General features: G+C 43.4%; 1 protein-coding gene across 1 annotated transcript in view; it reads left to right on the top strand.

Annotated features, from left to right (window-relative positions):
* The window catches only part of DOCK2 (dedicator of cytokinesis 2), a 371332-nt gene that overhangs the window by 154012 nt on the left and 196068 nt on the right, over positions 1-21252 (top strand). Inside the window, exon 27 of the mRNA XM_010972245.3 lies at positions 4177-4272. Within this exon, the coding sequence (XP_010970547.2) occupies positions 4177-4272 (96 nt within the window). The remainder of the gene's footprint in view (positions 1-4176; positions 4273-21252) is intronic.

The following is a 21252-nucleotide window of genomic DNA, read 5'->3' as shown; positions in this document are numbered from 1 at the left end:
CTATTTTGTTGTTTTGTTTTCTTTTTTTAATAAACCTTGGAGAATGTTTTAAAACTGTCTACATTTGTAACTTTGATAAAAATAAATTCATATCACTGCCATTGAAGTAGTCAACATCAGTTATGTAACATAGAGTCCTCAAATGTTTAAAAATCTCATCTTATGCAATTAAAGGATGAGCATGTGTCAAAGTTTTATTTAATTAACTAGGGAACAAGCTGAACAATGAAAGAGCCAATTCAAAAGTATTTAGGATTCTTGATTTTTTGTGTGTGGGAGAAGAGATGCTTATATAAAATTGTCCTTAGATATAAGACAAAATTTCTACAGATCAGTGGAACCTTTAGCCAACCTGCAAAAAACCAAACAAACAAAAAATCACATTCTGTCATTTTTTTTTTCTACAAGTTAACCTCCAAATTTATAGGGCTGTACTATTTCTGGATTCTGATCAGTTGTGAGTGGTTGATCAAATAAATTTACATTTCCTGAGAGAGTAAGAGGACCTCCCCTCTCTCCCGCAATATGAGCTTATCAGAAATGCTCCATTAAAAAGCCATGCATCCTCATTTTGCTTTGTTTCCAAGTTTTGGATCTTTTTCCTAAACACTTGCCATAAATATAACTTTAAAAATAAACACAATAAAAATAAAACAGTGTTACTAAGTTCTAACTAGATGGTGTTGCGTACTGTCTGCTCCAACCTGAGGACTTCCTTCTTTGTTAAAAAGGAGTCTTGCATGAACTAAAGAGGTGTTAACATATATCAGCAGCAAAGACAGGTATTTCTACTTGGTGTCAACACAGTGGTTGAAAGAAAACTGAAAAAAAAGGGACACCTTTCATGTAACGTGATTCAAAGTTATGAAATGCCATGCCTGTGTACTGTTGCTTAAAATCATCTCATATGTGGTATGCTGTATTATAACTCTGGGAGTACTGTGGGAGAGGAGAGCGGTGCTTTTTAATGGCATTCTGCAAAGTCCTTGAGCTGGCATCCGGTCTAGGGTGAACCCAGAAGACAGGTTGCCCCCTACTCCTTCCAGCTCTCCTTTTACTTTTAGGCTTATGCATAAGATTTCATTTAAAGAAAGGACTCCAAGTGTTTTCCAGATTTCACAGCCTATAGTTATTAAAAGAAAAAAAATCACTACGATTTGCAGTGTGTTTAGGTTGGATGGATTAATTTCTTTGCCAGGGCCATAATAGGAAGACTGACTTTGTCATTTCAATTACAAGCCACCGTTTAGTTCGTGCCCAGAAGACACTTTTCTAGAGGTTCCCTTCACTTGCCTGGCACTGGAGCAATTAAAGGCGGGTGATTTGTGGCTGCATTTTTACTGCTTAGCACAGGTTTATCATCTTGAAAGTTTTCCATTTGCATATATGCTATCCATTCTTTGGGTGACATTTCGATATCATCCAGAGTCTGGATTATGCATTGCCTTGTGCTGCACTTTCTGCTACGTGATTGGAATCTGCAAGCCGGACCCAAAGGCTGCTGCAGACCCAGGGGAATGTGCGTTGTAGCCACCGCTAATCGAAGGCTTACTGTGTGCCGGTCCTTCATACTGAGGGCTTTCCCTGCATCACCTTATTTATTCCTCAACCCCAGTACTTTAAGGTTTCTATTGTTTGCCATATTTTGTAAATAAAGAAGCTGAAACTCAGAGAGGAAAGGTAATTTGCCCAAGGTCACCCGGCTCAAATGAGCAGAATTGAGATTCAAACTCAAGTCTGCTGTACAACCTCCAATACTGGGAGCTTTCAGAGTGAAATGAATTGAGTTTGACAGTTTTCCACTTTTAAATACCAAACTTCCTGAGCAGTCTAATTGCTGCTCTTTTGACTAAGAAGAAATGGCTATTTAAAAGAAGCAAGGGGCAAGAGGTTACGGGGAAAAGGGGTTTTATTATCTTTATTGGTAAAGGAAGAGATGTAATCGTGGAAAAAAAGTGTCAAATGGATACTATCATATAAATTTGCAGTGGTCTTAGGTTGATGAAATTACAAAGGAATGCAGAGAAAATAGGAGAGTAATGAAAAATAGCACCGAAGATTTCCTAAAAGGGAAAGAAAAGATCAGAAGTCAGTGAAGGCAGTCAGAAGTTGGCTCAGTTGAAGGCAGGGTCAACCAGAGATCTGCGTTCATGTTCCAGGCAGCCCGAGTGAGTCTGAGTAAGGAGCAGACTCTGGAGCCAGACTGCTGGGCCTGAGTCCTTTTCCCCTGACTTTCTAGCTGGGTGACCCTGGACAAATTACTTAACCTCTCTGGGCTTCTGTTTCCTCATCTGAACAATGGAGATCATAATATTGCCCATCTTATTGTGAGAGGAGCTAAAATGTTTAGAAAGGTGCCAGGCATTTAGTAAGCACTCGCTAAGTGTTAACTATTGTTATTACTGTGGGCATCATGTTCACATAATACAAGAAATAGGAGATTGTAAGTCAGTAAAAAGGCTCCAAGAAACTAAGGGGAAGGAAGTTAGGAGAGAAGTTCACTGGCAGCCAAGGAGTAAGAGGGGATGCTCTCTCGCTTGCCCCTGAGCATTAGGAGGAAAATGCCAGATGTGGGGAAAGGCTGGGTGGCTCAAATCTAGCGAGACTGAGGTTTGGCTGGACTTGATACAGTGTGAGAACTTGTTTCCATAAACATATACTCTGTTGGAAGCTCTGGTGAGCTCCACAGGGGATTAGCCAAAGTGCAGAAGAAGTGAATCCGGGGCAGAGAAACCAAGCAAGCTCTAGGTTATTTATCTTTGGATGCCAATAGTCATTGGTCGGGGAGGGCTTTTTTTAATAAGCGCACCTTCTTTCATTTTCTTGCCTTCCCTCCCGCAACTGTGAATCCATTTTTCCTTTCATTTGTTACATTAAGAGACAAACCACAGTTAAGTTGAATGCAGCAAAGGTTAATAAGGTGCTTATGAACAAGTGAGTGGTCATCTGCTTTTTCCGCCACCATTTATTTAGCACTTTCTTTATGCCAGGCTTTGTCTAGGTCCTGGAGACACGGGATGTTCTCAAATCCAAGCCTCCGTCTCTAGAGCTGCACAGTGTGTTGTGTCATGGTTCTTAGCCATCAGGATAACCCACACAAAATTCAGGAATCACTGATACCCATGCTCTATCTCAGACCTACAAAGTCTCCTGCAGTGGAATTAGGCGAGTGTATTTTTCCAGAATTGCATGTGTCATTTTTATGTTCACATCAACCTTGAAAGACTGGTGAGAAAACCTTCCACAGTTTATAGATGAGGAAGTTAGAGCTCAGAGGGGTTAAGAGGATAAGTGAGGTCACACAGCTGGCAAGGGCCGAGTTGGAACTCAGACCGAGAGCTGCTGAATTTATAATCCCAAGGCTATTCCACTTGACCATGAGCACTCTCCCAGGTATGCATGGAAGAAACTCTGTGGCTTAAGTCTGTATGGGTGAAAGGAACTGGGGATGTATGTGAACATGCATGAGACTCTCGCCTACCACAGCATGTGCTCAAAAAGCATCAGCAAGTCCTACCCAAGGGTCAGGGGCTTGTATTTAAAGTGGACAGAATCCTATAAATGTTACAACCTGGTTTATTGTGGATTTCTTCCAAGGTAGATAATGCAGCTTCTACTGCACAAGCTCTCTAATAGTTAAGAGTTTCCATTATATAACTCCAGTCCCAGGCTCCAGAAACGCTGCCTCCTTTATTTGTCCCTCCAGCCTAAGGGTGATAGTGGCTGCCTGCTGTAGCTAATCCCTAAGTTACCTTGCTTGGTTGGTGTCTCAGCCTTTTCATCACTTGTATAACCAATTTCCTGCACTGAATTCCCTCCTTATTCCAGGTTGGATTCTGACTGTTACATGGATGAAGAAACCAAGGTTCAGAGAAGTAGGTGTAGCTCAGCCAACATAAAACAATAATTCTTGACAGAGTTAGTATTTCAAACCATAAGTTTCTGATTTCAGAGCTTAAGTTCTTACCCTTCGACTTAAATTTAAGGTGACTGGTGACATTCCTGGTGCCCAAAGCCAGGTGGTGATGGCGATGGAGATGGATGCTGATGGTGGTGATGATGATGGTGGTGGTGGTCTTGGTGATCACCGTGTTTGACCACTGATGCCTGTCCTTTAGAAGAGGTGTGCAGACCAGTGTCCTGGTTGTCACACAGATGTCTCTGATTGTGTTCCAGGCCTTCACCTACCACCACATCCAAGAAATCATGGTCCAGCTGCTTCGCACAGTGAACCGGACAGTCATCACGATGGGGCGAGATCACGTCCTGATTGTGAGTAGATGTTGTCCTCTTGTCAAATATTTCAAACTGTTTGGGGTCAAAGAATGAATTTTCGGGAACAGCTGGTCACGTCAGACACCCAGCACCAATCGTTGCTTTGTTTTGGAGAACAAGGGTCAGATTTTTCCCATGTGGGTTTGGGAGAATGTGAGAGTTCATTCAGGTTGCTGAAATGAAATTAGACTTAGGGCTTGTGTCCCAAGATGCGCGTTCCAGATGAGGGGAGCCTCTCCGAGCCTCGCCTCCCTCGTCTCTGAACAGTCGAAGTCTCTCTCACCAGAGAGAGGACTTTTTTGAGACCTGTCCTATCATGTCACTCCTTTGTTCAAACTCACTGCTGGATTTCCATCTCACTCCGAAAAGAACCTCTCCATCCTCTTTCAATCTCTACACCTTACTCCATCCTTCTTAGTATTTACCATCATATGATGTATGTATATCCTTTATTTATTTGTTTATTGTCTGGTTCTCCTTGTAAGAATATGAGCTCTGGAATGTAAAGACTTGTCTGTTTTGTTCATTTGTATCTATGGGCCCCTATAGCGGTGCCTGGCATATAGTAGGTACTTGATAAATACTTGTTGAATGAGTGAGTGAAAGAGTGAGTGAGTGAAATGAGTGAAGGAAAGAATGAAATGTACCAGGCAGGGACTCTAAAGTTTAATGAGGACAAGTGCTACTCGGCTTTGATTTGATTGACACAATGTGGGATTAGCCACACAGCTGCCAGCACCGCCAACTTCCCCATACGTCATGTGAAATTTCCTGATGTTTAAGTGTTGACAGCTAATTTAAAAAATGTCTATAAATATTTTATCATCCCCAAACAGCTAGATTCAACCTTCAGAAAGTCAGTTGGGGATCTCTGCTTTAAACTGGCCAGGTTTGGGGATGTTGGTTGTCCATACACTATAGTCCTGCTTCATGGATATGAACATAAGGTGCTCAGTGTTTATTCTTACAGTAGTGGCCAAGGATTTGATCCCTGGAAGCAACTGAGTGTAACAATCTTCTTTATACCCATTCGCTTCTGTCTGCTGTTGTCAGTGCACGGTTCCTTATGTCGTATCATGCACATTTAAAGGAGGGGTGACATCCTTAGAGACCACTAGCCATGCCGTGCCAGGTACTCTTGCCTTCCCGGGGCAGAGTCATGTAAGTCGTTCCACCTTAGAAGCATCACTATTTCTTACTCAGTTACAAGCTTCCATATCTGTGGTCCCCATAACACACCTTAGATAAGCATTTTATGACCTCCCTAATCTTTACTCTTTCTCCTTGGAGCCAGACCTACAGATGATCATCAATCCATTTGGCTCATTCCATTTATAGCAGGCTCTTAACTCGGTCTCTCCCTTAGAGCAGTGATTCTTTAAAACAGTGCCTGAATCATAGACAGCGCCAAGTAACCAGTGTCCATTACGATTTTTCTTTCTATCTGGCCCAGCGCGTCTCGCTGTCCCTTTGCATTATCAGCACAGGCAGGTGAGTATAGTTTGATCCTCTTTCACTACAGCCAGTTCTCTGAGCCTTTTATTTGATGCTCTGCCCTGGCTGCTTGCCCTTCCGGTGCACACTGCTCACTGCTGGCCTGTTCATCTTTGCCTGGACACTCCCCTACTCTAGAGTGTTCAGTGGCTCCCCACTGTCTACCAAATTAAGGCATAAATGCACTAGCCTGGCCATTCTTAGCTTCTGTGATGTGGCCATAACCAAAGTTTTCAGCCTTTTAATCTACTTTTCTCCATCCAGATATCCAGCCAAAATGGATGTCTGCATGTTGCCCGGGCATGCCTGGCACTTGATCATGTTCATGCTGCTTTCTTGGTTTGGAATTCCTTTTGGTACCATCTTAATCTGTGGAAGGGAATCCTACCTGGTCTTCAAGGTCCAACACAAGTACACTCCCTCATAAACCTGTACGAATCTCACCAGCTTTGTAGGGATCTTCTCATCTCTTCTAAATCACAGCTCTCCAGCTCTCTCTTCCTTTTTCATTAAGAAATCTGCTTCATAGAAGTATAATTTACATACGTTAAAGTTTAACCGTTGTATTCAGTTTGATGAGTTTTTGTAAATATATACAGTTACATAGCCAGCCCCATAATTCAGTTGAGAATACATTTTTCATCCCCAAAAGTTCCATTTGAAGTCGCTCTCCATCCCACCCCTACCCCTCCTCTCCCCACCCCTGCCCCAGGCAACTGCTCATCTACTTTCTGTCTCTATAGATTTGCCTTTCCTGGAAATTTCATATAAATGAAATCATACAATTTGAGGCCCTTGGTACCTGGCTTCTTTAGCGTAAGGTCTTTGAGGTTCATCCATATTTTAGGATATTATCACTACTTAATTCCTATTAATGGCTGAATAGTATTACATTGTATGAATATACTGCATTCTGTTTATTCATTTTCAGTTGATAGATACTTGAAGTGTTTCTAATTCTCGCTGTCATGAATAATGCTGTTATGAACATTCACATACAAATTTTGTGTAGACATATTTTCATTTTTCTTGGGTGGAAATCTAGGAACGGAATTGCCGGGGCACATGAGACGTGTGTGTCTAACTCTGTAAGAGACTGCCAGTTGTTTTCCCATTTTACCACCAGCAGTGTACGTGTTCTAGTTTATCTGCATCCTCACCACCACTTGCTATTGTCAGTCATTTGGAATTTAACAATTCTAGTGGATTTGTCACAATTCTGGCAGTATCTCATTATGGTTTTAATTTGCATTTCCCTGGTGACTAATGATATTGAGCATCTTTCCATATGCTCTGCCTCCTTTTCTGAGTCATTTTTATCTGTGAACCTGACATATATAGCTCCTCTCTTATACCCTAAGACTTTTGAAGCTTGGACCCATCTGTAAAATGGGGTAGTAACAGACCTTCTCTCATTGCTGTGAGAATTAAATGCAATGATACATGAGAAGCATTTGCACATAATATTCACTTATTTATTCAGTATTTTCTGAGAGCCTCTTATGTACTCAGCACAAGACTCAGAAATGAGTTAGGCATGGGTCTGTGCCCTCAGGAAAACCATGACCTCCAAAGGGATGTTTCTCAAATACTTCAAACTCACTGTATCCCAGACCCAACTCATCACCAGCCCCCTGGAGCCTCCTCTGCACGCCCTGTGTTCATGTTCATGATCTCAGCTTATGGTGCTGACCTCCTAGAACTGAGGCGCTGTCCTTGATCCCTCCCATTCGCTCATCCACCGCCACTGCTAAGTCCTGCTCTCTCCAGCACACCTGGCCCCAGCCCCTCCCCGCCTGGCTCCCCTGTTTGCTCTCAGAGCCCCCGTCCGCTCTCAGTCATCGGGCTTGCCGTACTTAGTCCATTGCAAGGTGATTTTCTGATTTTGTGCTCGTGCGTCCTACATTCTTTGGACCCCTTTGAGGGCAGGGACCACGTTTTACTCATTCCTTTATCCTTATCACCCAGCAGGGTGCCTGGCTTACTGTGGGTACCCAATAAATGTTTGTTGAGCAAATGAATGAGCGATATACTCCCTGAAAATGCTATGCTGTACCACACCTTCATATTTTTGTATTTGCTTTTCATTCAGTTTAGATTGTTTTTCCCTTTTTCGAGGAACGCTTTCTCTAAATACGGGGAACCCACATCTCACAATGTGGAAGCAGCGAAAGGAGTTTGTGTTTAGACTTTCCCTGCCCCCGGGTGGATTCCAGGAACCTTGCAGAGGTTCTGAGTTGCAAGCCGTGTCATCAGTCACAATGACTCTTGAGTTTGCTGGTGTAATTACAACGACGAGAGTGCTGAGTCTGGGGGGACTAGATGTGTGCAGCAAACACACGCCCTGGGAACAAGGATACACCTGAACTAGAAGGAGGAAATAAACAGATTTTTCCTAAGATATAGCTTCATATTCATAGCGTGGGGCTTTCCAGCAATTCTTAGAATAGAACTCTCTCCTCCAAATTAAAGAAAATGATGTTGGAAAGTAATTACTCAGAGGTCAGAGGTCCCTGTCTTAGCGCCAAAGGCCCCAATTTAATTTCAAATTGAAATTTGACAAGGAGGAGAGATCCCCATTCTAACCATCACTTTTAATTTTCCAGATATGATTTTTATTGGTTAGTTTCCATTACTTTGGGATATTAAACAATCAATATTTACGGCAAACACCAGACATGTCTTGTTCCTCTGAAATCTCAAGAAGGTCTCGACTGAGTGTAGGGTGGCTGGCTGTTCTCACGTCATTATGTGGGATTAAATAGTGACTTTTTTTTCTTATTTGTAGGAGCAGAAATGTGATAAAAAGGTGTTAGCTGTTAAAATTACAGGAACCATAGGGCTGGAGTGGATCGATTCTTGTGCACAGCACGTTGTAATTATCGTTTGCTGGAAATCACCATTCCTGATCTTTTCTGTAGCTCATCTGCCTGAACAATGAAGTGTTGATGGTGACAAATGAGCAAAAGGAAATTTTACAGAAACAAATGCAAAAAAACTTCTACATGACTGCTGCCCTCTCTTCCCCTCTTTGCCAGAGTCTGACCTGTCAGATAAATATTTGTTCACTTATGTTACCAAGGATGTTGACTCTGGTGTTGAGAAGAGCAGCACGACTTGGTAGGAAGGACATTTTAGATAAGGGAGAGCAGGAGAAAGTTTCCGAGCTGCAGACCTTGGTTTCTTCTGTGCAATGAACTCCATCATTTTTGAGATCTTTTTCGTATATCTAAGTTTCCTAACTTGGTCAATGCCTGGGCTCTTTCCCAGTCTCCCAAGCTCCTGAGCCAGGGACAGAAAGTAGATTTCACTTCATGCACCAACTCTGGTGGGTTGGCAGCGGCTGCCTTTTGCACTGTGTTGAGAAAGATTCTGAGGCTGCATCTTGGCTCGGTGGGAAGAGGTGCTGAATTGATTAGTGATGTCTGTCGCAGGCATAAGAGATTGGAGAATAGTGATGTATGCAAGGTTCTTGCAAATATTATGTATTGACTGAAGTCGTGGTGTTTCTCTGGTCCAATCTGAAAGCTCTTATATATCAGATATTCCCTTCCCATGTATTCTTGGTTCCTTTAAGAAGGTTGTGGTGTAAAAGCAGAAGCATGATGGAAAAAGCCAATTATCTGAGAGCTTACATTTTAGCAGGTAATGGCTTCTATGTGCTGCGTGTCCTATTTTATCAAATGTAAGACGCACCGTGATTTTATGTGCCCATTAGAAAAAGAATATGCTACCCATCATATTGCGACACTGTAGTTTTATTGTTGCATTGATTATAATCTTCAGAGATTGCTAAAATATAAAAAAAGTACGTTTGACTGAAAATCCCTGTTGTGTGATTGGAGCTCATCTTTGAGTCCTCACAGCCAAGTGTCATCCTCTCCCACTGTTCAGGAGAATAGACTGACTGAGCTTCAGAGGATGGAAACATCAAGGCCAAAGTCACACAGCAGCTAGGAGCAGGACGGGCTGTGAACCCAGGGATGTCCACTGTCAGCCCACGTGGACCTTGTGCTGTCTCACAGGTCTTGGAGTGTGAGGAAAGGTGTCCAGGCCTGCGTGTGCAGGTGAGGGGGGTATCAGGGAACTCCTCCCCTCTCCCCGGCCTCTGGCCAGTGAATCCTGCTGCTGACAGCTCTAGAGAAGGCTGTCCCCTGCCTCTGGCCTCCCCAGTGCTGGGGATGGACAGTCCCACAGGGGAATCAATCAGGAAACCTAAGCACCACCAGCACCACCAGAAGTTCTTGGAAGAGAAAAGATCTGGTGATTTTGTTCAAATTGGGCTCTAGCTTTTATTTTGGGTCGTTAAAATAAGCCTCTGGGTGATATATTTTGGGCCTAATTACCCCAGTTTTCGCAGAAGAGTCTTTTGAGTGATTAAATAAAGGTAAATGCAATTGGCATGATTCCAGTTCCCGAATTTCAGAGCAGTTTATTCAAAAAGGAAGAAGAAAGTGGAAATCACTCCATCCTCCATTGCTTCACCTCACAAGAGCGCTGAAGACTCCAGAAAATGCCCGAGTCATCAAAGAGCCAGGGTTCCAAAGCTCTGACTTCACTTTGTAAATGGCAAATGGCCAGTGGCCCACCTACATGGTCGCTCTCTGCTGCACTGTGAACCCAAAGACTCCAGAGGCCTGTGCAGGGGACACAGCCAGGCAGCGTCAGCTCCACCCAGCCCCGTCCCATGGAGAGCACGTGTGAGGACACTCTAGGACCTGAGGAGGCAGAGAGCCCAGCCAGAAGTGGCTGGTTGACTCTTGACCTTCACAGTGACTCCACACTTTGTTAAAAAGGAATATTTATAATAAAGATATCATTTGTTGAGCAAATGTCCTGTGTTCGAGGCAGGAAGCTGGGTGCCATATGGGTTTAACCTCACTTAGCCTGCATCGGGTACTCATATTTCACACCTGAGGTAACTGAGGCACAGAGGGCTTATGCAATTTGTCAATCATCACACAGCTTAATAGTGGAGGAACTAGGATTTGAACTCAAGCCATGCTATTGCTGGAGTCCCTGCTCTTAAATCTCACAGCATGCACTATCCACACCTTAAGTTGCTATTTAAGCATCAAATATTTTAAAGGTAATAGTGAGCACCTTAAATTCAGTTGCTGCCCTGCCTAGAGCATGGTATCCAATAGGGTGACCTATGTGGTAACTTTCAGAAACCTTTAAGAATTTTGGTGGTTTTATGATGACGATGGTATCTTTAGGATCAGTCTCCTCAATTCTGGTAGTTGAACCATTAAAAACCCATAAAAAATCAGAAGAATTTTCTGTCTACTTGAATGTTGGTACTTACAAAATAGCAGGTTTAATAGAGGAAGCCAACTAGAATGGAAACACGGAGATTCTACAGAGTTTTGGGTGGAGAGAGTCTCTTGCTTTCACATCCAGCTCGTCTCCAGGTTCCATTCACTCTGGATCTAAAGGACTCTCAAGTCCAAGTGCTTCTCTCTACCACCAATGCCACTAGTCTGCCATTGCTACATCTTCTCATAAGACAACGGCTTCCTCTCTTGTCCCTTTCAAATTCTTCACTCTGTAGCCAACATGGTCGTATAAGGTGGCACCTTCTTGGAGAGAAAGCATGAGTGGCCCCCAGTGGCCGAGGATGAAGGCTCACGTGCTCACCAGGGCTCTCAGGTACCCATTCGGGGGCTGTGTCTTTCCCCAGCGCACCTTACTTCCCACCAACTCAACGGAACTGCTCTCCTTGTCCCAGGATGCTGCCTTTCTCCTCTGCATCCTCCTGCAGGCCATTCTCTCTGCCTAGAACATACCCCTCTTACCTTTCTTTCCAAGACCTTCCCCCTCACAAACTCTTCTTCATTCTTAATGTCTTCACCCACGTTCCACTCAGCCAAGTAAGTGTCCTTCTGCTCTCTTCAAGCTGAACCTCCCTCATGTACTCATGATCCTGTCACGAGAACGTCCTTCCTAGCAACTGCAGATCATTGCCTGTCTTCATCACTTCTGCATCTCGAAGACACACTGGTTCCTTGGCATGCACGATGATCTCAAGGAATACCTGCCGAAGGCATGAAAGATTTCTGCTGCCTGTTTTATTTGCATAGAAACCATCCTTCTATTACTTACTATGTGTTACTTGCTTTATCCTTATGCAGATGTTACTCTTATTACCTTTGTGACATGACTAAGCTAGGAGAGTAAGGGAGGAAAAAGAATTGTTATTGAGTAACTGGACCAAATGGAAAAGGAATGGTGGAGGGGGGAGAATGTATTCATTCTCTTCAGAGGATGCATGTGTCGGTGATAACGAGAGTTAACATTTCCAGAGTATTTGTTTTGTGTCAGAGATGATCCCATTTAATCCGTGAGGTTGACAAAATTATGGTCCCCTCTCAAAGGGGAAACAGTGATCAGAGGGCTTAAGCCCCTTGTCCAGAATTACACACCCGGGAAGGAGAGAGCTTGAGTCCAAACCCGAATCTACAGAGTTCGAAGCTGACGTCTTCAGCACTTCACTGGACATAGCTGGGAAATTGTTTCCCTGAGATAAAATTCATTTGAGAAAATTCCTGAGAGAGTAAATAAGTGTGTGTATGTGTGTGTGTTAGAGGGAGATCAGTTAAGAAGGAAAATAAACGTTACAGAAGATCCCTGAGGTTCCAGTTGGTGACTAAAAGACAGTGTCATTAGCTTGGGGTGGCTTGGCAGCTGCTTGATACAGTTAATGTAGATGGTGCTTGTATCCAGTGGGTGGGGAAGCTTTGCTTTGATAAGGATTTTGGTAATTGCATATCAAGGAGTACTTGGCCTAAAATATATATGCAAAAAAAAAAAATGGATTAGTACCTCAACTTCCGGGAGGAACCCGTAGCATTATATGGGCAGAAGTCAGTTATCAAGGTCGATTTTGTAGAACTGGGTCTCGTTCTTGAGTGACATGAAAAATGTGAGTAGGTGGAGAAGAAAGGTTAAGGGATTGTTGGAGGGAGCAGCATTTCTTGCCTTATGCCCATCCCCCTGGTCTGCAAAACCTTCTCCCATTCTTCAAGACCCTCTTTCTTCAGTGACCTCAATGTCCTTGGTCCATTTTTCGATTACAGCATTACCTTGTCATAGCAGAATTTTCTTTTTCCCTATCTATGTTTCACAGTGGACTGAGATCCTTGAGGAAAGGGACTGTGTCCTCTTATCTTGGCAGTTCTGTTTATCGGACCCGAGCATGGCATGTAACAGGGGCGCTCATCGAAGCCGCGGGACTGAATGAGTGAAAAGAACAAAGCTAATTGAAAGCACCCAGATTCATATCTAGCTTTAAAAGAATTCTGATTCAAAAAACAAGTTGAGAAAAGATTTATTTCATGTGAGGCTTTCCCTTAAGGAACTTTTTTCTTTTTTTTTTTTAAATCTTTATCTATTGATTCGGTTTTATTTTATTTTATTTTATTTTTTAATTGAGTGGAACTTTTTTCTTTTTAATATAAAATTCCCCAATACTTTACCAGCCCCATGTAGTAGCATTCTTTTAGACAAATTAAAGTGTGAGAGATGGAGCATTAAAAAAGCCAGTCTCATTCTCCAAGCCTTCCTTTTGTTCTATAATGAGCCACAGTGATGGGCACTGAGAAGAAATACAAAATTCCTAAATTTTTTGAAACAACCACTGCCTTCTCCCTGGCCCACCTAATCGAGCAAACCTTTGCTACAAGGAAAGCGTGTTCCTAGAAAATAAACACGCTGCTTCCATGACAGTACCACACGTGGGCTCAGTAACATGCCTTGTGCTTCTGCAGGGGAGTTGAGCTCAGGCTGTAGAAAAGCTGGGGCCCCCACTGGCCACCCAGGGGCTGCTGTTGTCAGCACCCGGAGAGGGAGAAGCAGAGACCGAGTTTGGGAATCATACAGTGTGTACTAGGAAATGCATGACCAGTGCGTCATTATCCTAGTGAAATTGCCTGCAACTATCTCAGTGTCTATTGGCTTCTGTTAGGGGAGCTGGACATACCTGACTTTGAACATGTAATTTTAAGTGTGTTCTTAAATGTTAGACTCCGCTGTGTCTCCTGTCCTATTTCCTGGCACTAGAAGAGAGGCCAGTCTCTTCTTGTCCTTGGAGAACCTTGGACACTGTACGATGTCTTCCATTTGGGCATTGACTGAGGACCCTCGCACCCAGCATTGCTCTCTCAGGGCTGTGGCTGTTGGGGCACAAGGTATGGCGTTTGAAAGGATTTTACTGGCTGGGAACTGGTTCTCTTTTTTTCAAGGAGTGAGGTGACCTTATTCCGTAGCTAGGAAGTCTCTTCACTTCACAGTTCTGCTCCTCAGTTTCCTTATCTCTGAAATGGGGCTAATGATGGTTATTACCTACCTGTCAATCCCATGGTGAGGACTGAGTGAAAACGGATGCACAGGGCTCTCAGCACAGGGCTTAACACATCGCAGACCCTCGGTTAATAAGAGCCCTTATCTTCCTCCTGCAGTGCCGCCGCCTTGCCCCTGCTTTCTTGGCAGGTGTTATGAGTCAGATTACAAACTGTTTATTTTATGGCCCTGACTTGGGATGGTCTCCTGGGTTTGTGAATTATTGTTAAGCTGTTGCTACAGCTGGTCTGTGAATAGAGCCCCGCCCTGAGATGAAACCAGCCACCAGATGTCTGCCACAAAGTCGTGAATCCCAGACAGGAGAAAGGGTGCCTTCCCTGGGAACATTGTGGAGGGATGGGAGCTGCCTGCGGAGAAACCCTGGTGGAACAAGGGAATCAATTCCATCAAATGATCCTTCAAACTCAGAACCCATTTTTCTAGGTTCATGCTGCATTCATACAGGGATGCATTTGTGTAGCCATTAAATATTTATGATAAATTTTTAATAACGTGAAGAAATTCTGTGACTTAAATATAGAGAAAGGATTGTAGAAATACAGCAGCACCAATAAGAAAGCCATCTTGGGGCCCTGAAGGGCAGGGAGGGGAAGACACGTAGCCCCTCACCAGCAGCTCCGCACCTCCTAGAGGGCAGACCCAAGGGCCCTGTTCTGAAGCTAAAATAATACTGCTGTCTTCTGCTTAAAGGACACATGATTTGTACATTTCTGCAGTTTTACTTCTTCTAAATGCTTTTGCTTTCCTTTTATAATCAGGGGGAAAAAAACCCTCAAAGACTATTTCTTTAAAAATAGGAATTAATGAGATAGTCAAACTTACTGAAGCATTTTCATGTATATAATTTCACTTTTCTCATAACCAGCCTGTGAAGCCAGAAAGGCAGATGGTTTCATTCTGAAGGCAGAGGTGGGGGATGGAGGTGAAGGTACTTGCTCAAAATTATGCAGAAAATCAGGGGCTGCAGTCAAGACTCCTGTCTTTGTTCTGGTCTGTCTCTCTACCCTGGACTGTTTTTCCTCTTGATGTTTCCATCTCCATATTTTCTCCCAATTCATTCAACAAACCTATATGAGGCATTTACAGCATCTCAGGCAATGTGATAAACACTTGGAGACTCCCAGGGAGGCAGATGACGATTTCTGTTCCCCAGGACTTTGCTCCCTGGTGCGGATGAGTGTGAGGGGTTGACAAAAGAAATGTCAAGAGAATATAAGCAGCAGTCTGTACAAAGCACCACGAGTACTTGGAGGATGGAGTGACTAATCCCATGGCAGGGGCGGGGAATGATCAGAGAAAGTTGCACAGAGGAGTTGACATTTAAATTGCAACTTGCTATCTAGCAGAGGAGTTAAGAGTCCAGACTCTCAAGTTTGGCAGACCTTGAAAGAACTCCAGCCTTCACCATCTCACATTTGTCGACTTGGACGAATTACTTATCTCCCTCCAAACCTCAATTATTCTTCTGGGAAATGGGGGTAATCATTAGCTACTTTATGTTAATTTTTGAGGAATATATAAGATAATGGAAGCAAAACATTTAATAACGGCCCATTATAACTTAAAGAAACTATAGCCTTTGTTATCATGATTATTAATAATGAGCCTACTGTTTATTTATTCCCCTCAAATGAAAGTTATTTCCCATGGTAAATAGGTCATGGAACAGTGTCCTAGGTAGAGGGAACAGTATGTCCTAAATCACTAACATGTAATATCCTCTGACATTTGAGAAATTAAGGAGCTGGGTACAGGCAAAAGTGGAGTAGTAGGAAGTTGGGCTATACATACCAGGTTGGAGTCAGATTGTAAGGAACCTTGCTGCTGTGAGGGGAATTTTATGCTCTGGATGGTGGTGGGGTGAAAAAGAGATAAAAAAGCTGGGAATGGCACGGCCAGATATGTGTCTTAGAGAGATCCCCAAGCAGCTGAGAGGAGGCTGGATCCAAGGGAGCTGGAAAACTGTAAGAAAAGTAGATTTTGAAGGCCAGTGCAGTGACATGGAACAGAGAAGGGCTCATAATGTCACAGTCTTCTGCTTCAATTAAACAAAGACTTCCTGGGCTCAAGACTTTACAAGGGGAAGAAAGCAGTTCCTACTCTCACGACATGTTGCCTATAGTGGGGAAAGAGGGGGAAAAGTAGAAATAGCTATAATTCAAGACAAATAATCATCATAAGAGAATGACGAGGACAGCATTAAGAGCATCAGAAGGAGATGGGGGCACAAAGAGCGTGACATCCAGGTAGGCAAGTCAGAGAAGGACGTGTGCTCATTGTTGGAGTCCGTCCCCGCCCCTCACTGGACCGTAGTAAGCTCTGTGAGGCAAAGGCTGCGTCTGTAGTTTTCTTGCCTGGCACAGAGAAGGGATCCCATAACTGTTTATTGAAAAAAAAAAGGTGATTATGGGCTGAGGTTCATCTGAGAAGATTCCTTGGAGCTGGTGGATGCGTAGTAGTGGAGAAGGAGGGGTCAGTTCCAGGAATTCCAGTCGGGTCAGTGGTCCCGTTTGCAAACGCTGATGCTTTGCACAGCTTTGATTTTGCTCTCGTTGATCCCTGATCACAGAAAGCATATTGTTTTTTACCTTGAAACAAACAAGCAAACAAAAACCAGTGACAACAACACATGACTTTTCTCATCTGTCACCCACGTGGGAGCTCTGCATGTGGGATTAGGTTCTGTTGGGGCTTGGTGTGCTCGGTGGAAGAGCTGTGTGAACCACTCGATTTCGACAATTAAAATGACTCAGCCCATTTGGCTCAGCAGGAAGAAGGCTTCTCTATCAGCATAACCAGGGTATCACAACATTGCGTGTGCTACCTGGGAAACCAAGCGCAGGCACTGATGAGAGGTCACTGTGTTTGGCTGAAGATTTAAGAAATGTATATTGAGGTTTTGCCAGAAGAAAAAAAAATATGGGTTTCACTGAAGTGAACTTTAATACCATAGTTATGGATTCTGAGAATCTGTGAAAGGCATCCATGCTACTAAAGCTTTTATTTGCTTTGGAGCAAATAATTCTTTGGTGTGATGCTTGCTGCCATTTCATTTTGGTTGTGGTTTAAGCCAAGACAAAATGCTTTGCCCAAAACGCTTCTTTAGTTAGACAGACCCTGTCTCCTTTAAATTGCATTTTGTCTGAAATGGACTAGGTCATCATGTAATAAATTCTGGCATTTAAATGGAAACATTACAGCAAAAAATAGTTAACAATCTGCTTTAATTTCAAAACTAATTTTCTGTTTCATACAGGAAGGCAGTATCTTGGTAAAATGTGCAAAATACATTGGGATTTAATTATGATGGCAATTTGTTCTGAAACAAGGTTAAGCTGGGCTGTCAATACTCAAGATAAATGTGGTGAGGGAGGACGGTAGTGGCTTGATGTTCTTGGGTCCTGAATGCCATGCGGACCGCAGAGAAATAGGAAGCCCTGGCCACATTAGCTGCTGAGGGCCCTAATCAGTGGGAGGCTGTGTGCTCCTGGGGGCACAGATGGAGGCTGTAGACACCAATGGGACCATCCTCATGTGAGGACTGATAGACTAGGGGAAAAACTGAGAATCATTTCTTCCTGTCTCTCCACTGAATCCATTCATTCGTTAATTTATCCTGCAACAGATATTTGAATCCCATTGTGTTAAGTGCTGGGCGTACAAAGATGAGCAAAAATAGGCAGGATTTCTACCTTGAAAGACAACAGGCTAATGAGAGAAAAAAACATTCATCAAAGAATGACATAAATGTATGTGCAGGGACAGCTGTGCCAAGGACTTTAATGGAGGGGGTCCCTGGTGCCAGGTGAGTGTATGAGAGAGGTATTTGGTGTGACCTGGGGCAGTGGTGATGGCAGTCTTAGAAAGCCTTGCCTGGGAGACCCCAACAGAACTAGAAACTGGTCAGGGAGAGTGGCGTGGTGATTATTCCAGGCAGAAGGAACAGTGTGTGCAGACCGCTTAGGGAGTGTGGGCATGGCGGTCCCAAGGGCCTGAACGTGACTCGGTGTGACTGTAGAGCAGACAGTGAGAGGGCCTGTGATGGGAGCTTGCACAGGAGAGCCAGGTGGGACTTTCTGGGCCATAGTGACAGACCCGGTCTCACTTCCTAAGTGGATCAGGAAGCCAGATTGTGACGGCCAGAGTGTGACGTGGGTCAGATCTAAATTCTGCAGTGATTGCTTTTGCTGTTACGTGGTGGAAGGGAAAGGGCATCGTGCACGTGGGGGACCAGTTGGGACGCTGCTTTGGAGGCCAGCTAAGAGAAGAAGGAGGTTTGCATCAAGATGCCAGTGGTGAAGGCACCCTCACCTTGGAACTCGGCTTAGTCTGGCAGTGAGAAAACCAAGCTCTTGGTTGCTCTTCATGGATTGAGGACCCTGGAGGAGGCAAGAAGAAATCATATATTTGGGAAACCTCGGGAGTAGGGGTGATAGACGTGAGCAATAGGAATTCAGGCTGTAAATTGGTTGAAAGAAAATGAGGATGAAGTTGGGGTGAAGTACCCCAAAGGGGTAATGAGCATTAAGCCGGTCAAAACACGGTTTGCACCAAATGCAGCAGTGTTGAGTATGGATTTGTCTCAGCTCTTTTAATTGCAAACTATGCTTGATGGGTGTAATGATCACAAAACATCTACGTTTCTCGAAACTTAAAAAGAGAGATACGCTTTTAGCATACAGCAAGTTGCCTTGAGTAGCTTAAAATGAGAGCCTTTTCAAGTAAAAGCTATCCTGAGGCCTCTGCTCAGCAAATTACGAAACTGTACCTGGAGGTCAGAATAGGTCACAAGTCTGGTGTTGGTAGTTCCCGACCGCGCCAGGCCCAGATGTCTGGTAGGCTCTCACACATTGCACACCCCTCACCACACTGCTCTCAGCACCGGCTTCCCACGTGATTGCTAGGAGCCTCTGGACGCATCATTGAGCCTTCCTGGGTTGCCTCGTGCTTGAAATGGCAGGGACCCAGCTCACGCAGCGTTCATCTCAAGGACGTTTGATTCCCACGCAGCAAGAGTCCTTCACTCCCCAGAGGGCTGTGCTGCGCTCGATACGCCTGCATATTCTTCCGGCTCCCTGAGGACTTGTTACTTACCGTCCATGGTTGTGGTTTCTGGTCTTAGTAAGGCCAGGAAGAGTTCATTCCTTATTAACACCCCTTTCTGCTCAGAGAAAATCTTAGGCCTGTTTCTGAAAACCCACTGCAGTCCCATAGGGGCATCTTCCCTCTCCTCCCAATTTACTTCAATCAGCAAATGAATAAATACGCATTTGTTGAGCACCTATTGTGTGCCCTACATGATGCTCAAGGCTTTCCTCCGCTGAATTGTCTTGTAAGGTAAGAGCTGTGTTCAGCATCATAAGAAAAGGAACCAGTATCTCACTGAGGTTAACTCTCCCATGGTCACCCAGCAAAAGGAAGAGTATTAAATGGCAGGATAATATCAAACCCAAGACTTCTGATTCTGTATCCAGGCCCCCTCCCCCAAATTTGTAAACAAGTTGGTTATAGGTGGCTTGTGGACAATGCAGGGGGTGAAAATTAAATCACAGGATGGGAGTGCTGTTTCCTTTTCAGTTCTCTCTCAAACATCCTGATTGGTCAAGTAGAAAATGCATTTGGTGTTAATGTGGCTTTGGCACCTGTTGAATATTTGCTAGTCTCCTTTTTCAACAAAGAGAGTTGGTCTCAAGCTCAGCACCTTCAGCATTCAAGAGTCTCTAGCAAGGATTTAAACAAATTATTTCGATTTCATCTTTAATTTTTGGAACATCATGTTGGTTTTTCTCGTGGTGGCAATATCAAGTTGCCTTTTTAGCAAGAAAATTATGAGGAAAATAACTAAAGAAAAATGTTGAATAAATTACATTTCAGGTGGATGGGCATAATAATGACAAAAATCATGAATGTGCATCTGTCTGGATGAAGCTGGGAGCTGCACCATTGGTTCTCACTGCCTCCCTTGCTCCCAAGACATGTGGGCCTTCAGGAGACGGCTGCCATGCTAAGTTCTGAATCTGCTCTTTGTTTCCCTGGGAAAAATATAAAAGCAATTATAATAAAAACTATCTCTGCCATTAGGACCTTGGAGACATCCTTCTTAAGTTTAAATATTATAACCCAAATCGACCCAAGCTAGTAATCGAGTCTTAAAACCTAAGAAAAATATGTAAGTTTATTGCAAAAGATAATATCCCATTTAAAACAGTTTAGAAATTTACAAAACCTTACATTAGTACATAGTCTTTAAGAAGGTGCTCTATAGGTGAGCTGGTATTAAGTTCCAAGGACAGTGAGTACGCATTTTTTTTTTAAACTACGGAGTTAGCAGCTACATAAACTCCTGCGACTTAAACTGACTTATCAGTCTTTTTCCTCCCAACTTTACAAAAGTACCTTTTGCTAAATTAACGTCTCTCCGTAAAATCAGATAACCTCAAGTACACATTTCTGTAGGATATCATGACAGATGTTACATAATATTTTACAAAGAAGCAATTTTCACAAGAATAGATGAGTATAGAGTTTTGGTAAATGTATATATATATATATATATATTTTTTTTTAAACACAGAGATGATCATTTTTGTTTAGCAGGAAGGTTTTTTTTTTACTGAATCCATTGCCCTCATCACAAGTTTAAATGTTCAGTCTTCAGAAGAGACCTCCTACCCAGCTGCAGGTCGGTGGCCCAGGCGATGCTGTGTTGTGCTTTGGTATAGAATTGTTATAGCCTTGTTTGGCTTTATTTCTAGAAATGCCAGCCTTTTCCGACCACGATTGCATCTAATTCAGTTGAGGGTTTACCCGAGGCTCCCAGTTCAAATTAAGTGTATGACAATGTATACTTCTTAATTATCCGAGGGTTGGATAACCCTTTTGGTGTGTGAGTTACCTCCGACGCCTCTTCATCAAGACAGGCTAACTTTGGCAAATGATCCATGTCCGCTCTGGGTGGCTCTGCTCATTTGATGTTGGAATGTGCACAGACCTTATGCAACAGGTGGAGTAGGTGTTCCTGTCTCCATTCGAGAATGGACAAACAGGCCTTGGAAATGTAAGCAATTTGCTAAAGGTTGGTGCGATAGACTGTTCTATTGCCTGGGTCCCTTAATTCTGGGA

The sequence above is a fragment of the Camelus bactrianus genome, chromosome 22 (assembly GCF_048773025.1).
Source record: "Camelus bactrianus isolate YW-2024 breed Bactrian camel chromosome 22, ASM4877302v1, whole genome shotgun sequence".
Taxonomy (NCBI): domain Eukaryota; kingdom Metazoa; phylum Chordata; class Mammalia; order Artiodactyla; family Camelidae; genus Camelus; species Camelus bactrianus.
This window is presented reverse-complemented; position numbering and strand designations above follow the sequence as displayed.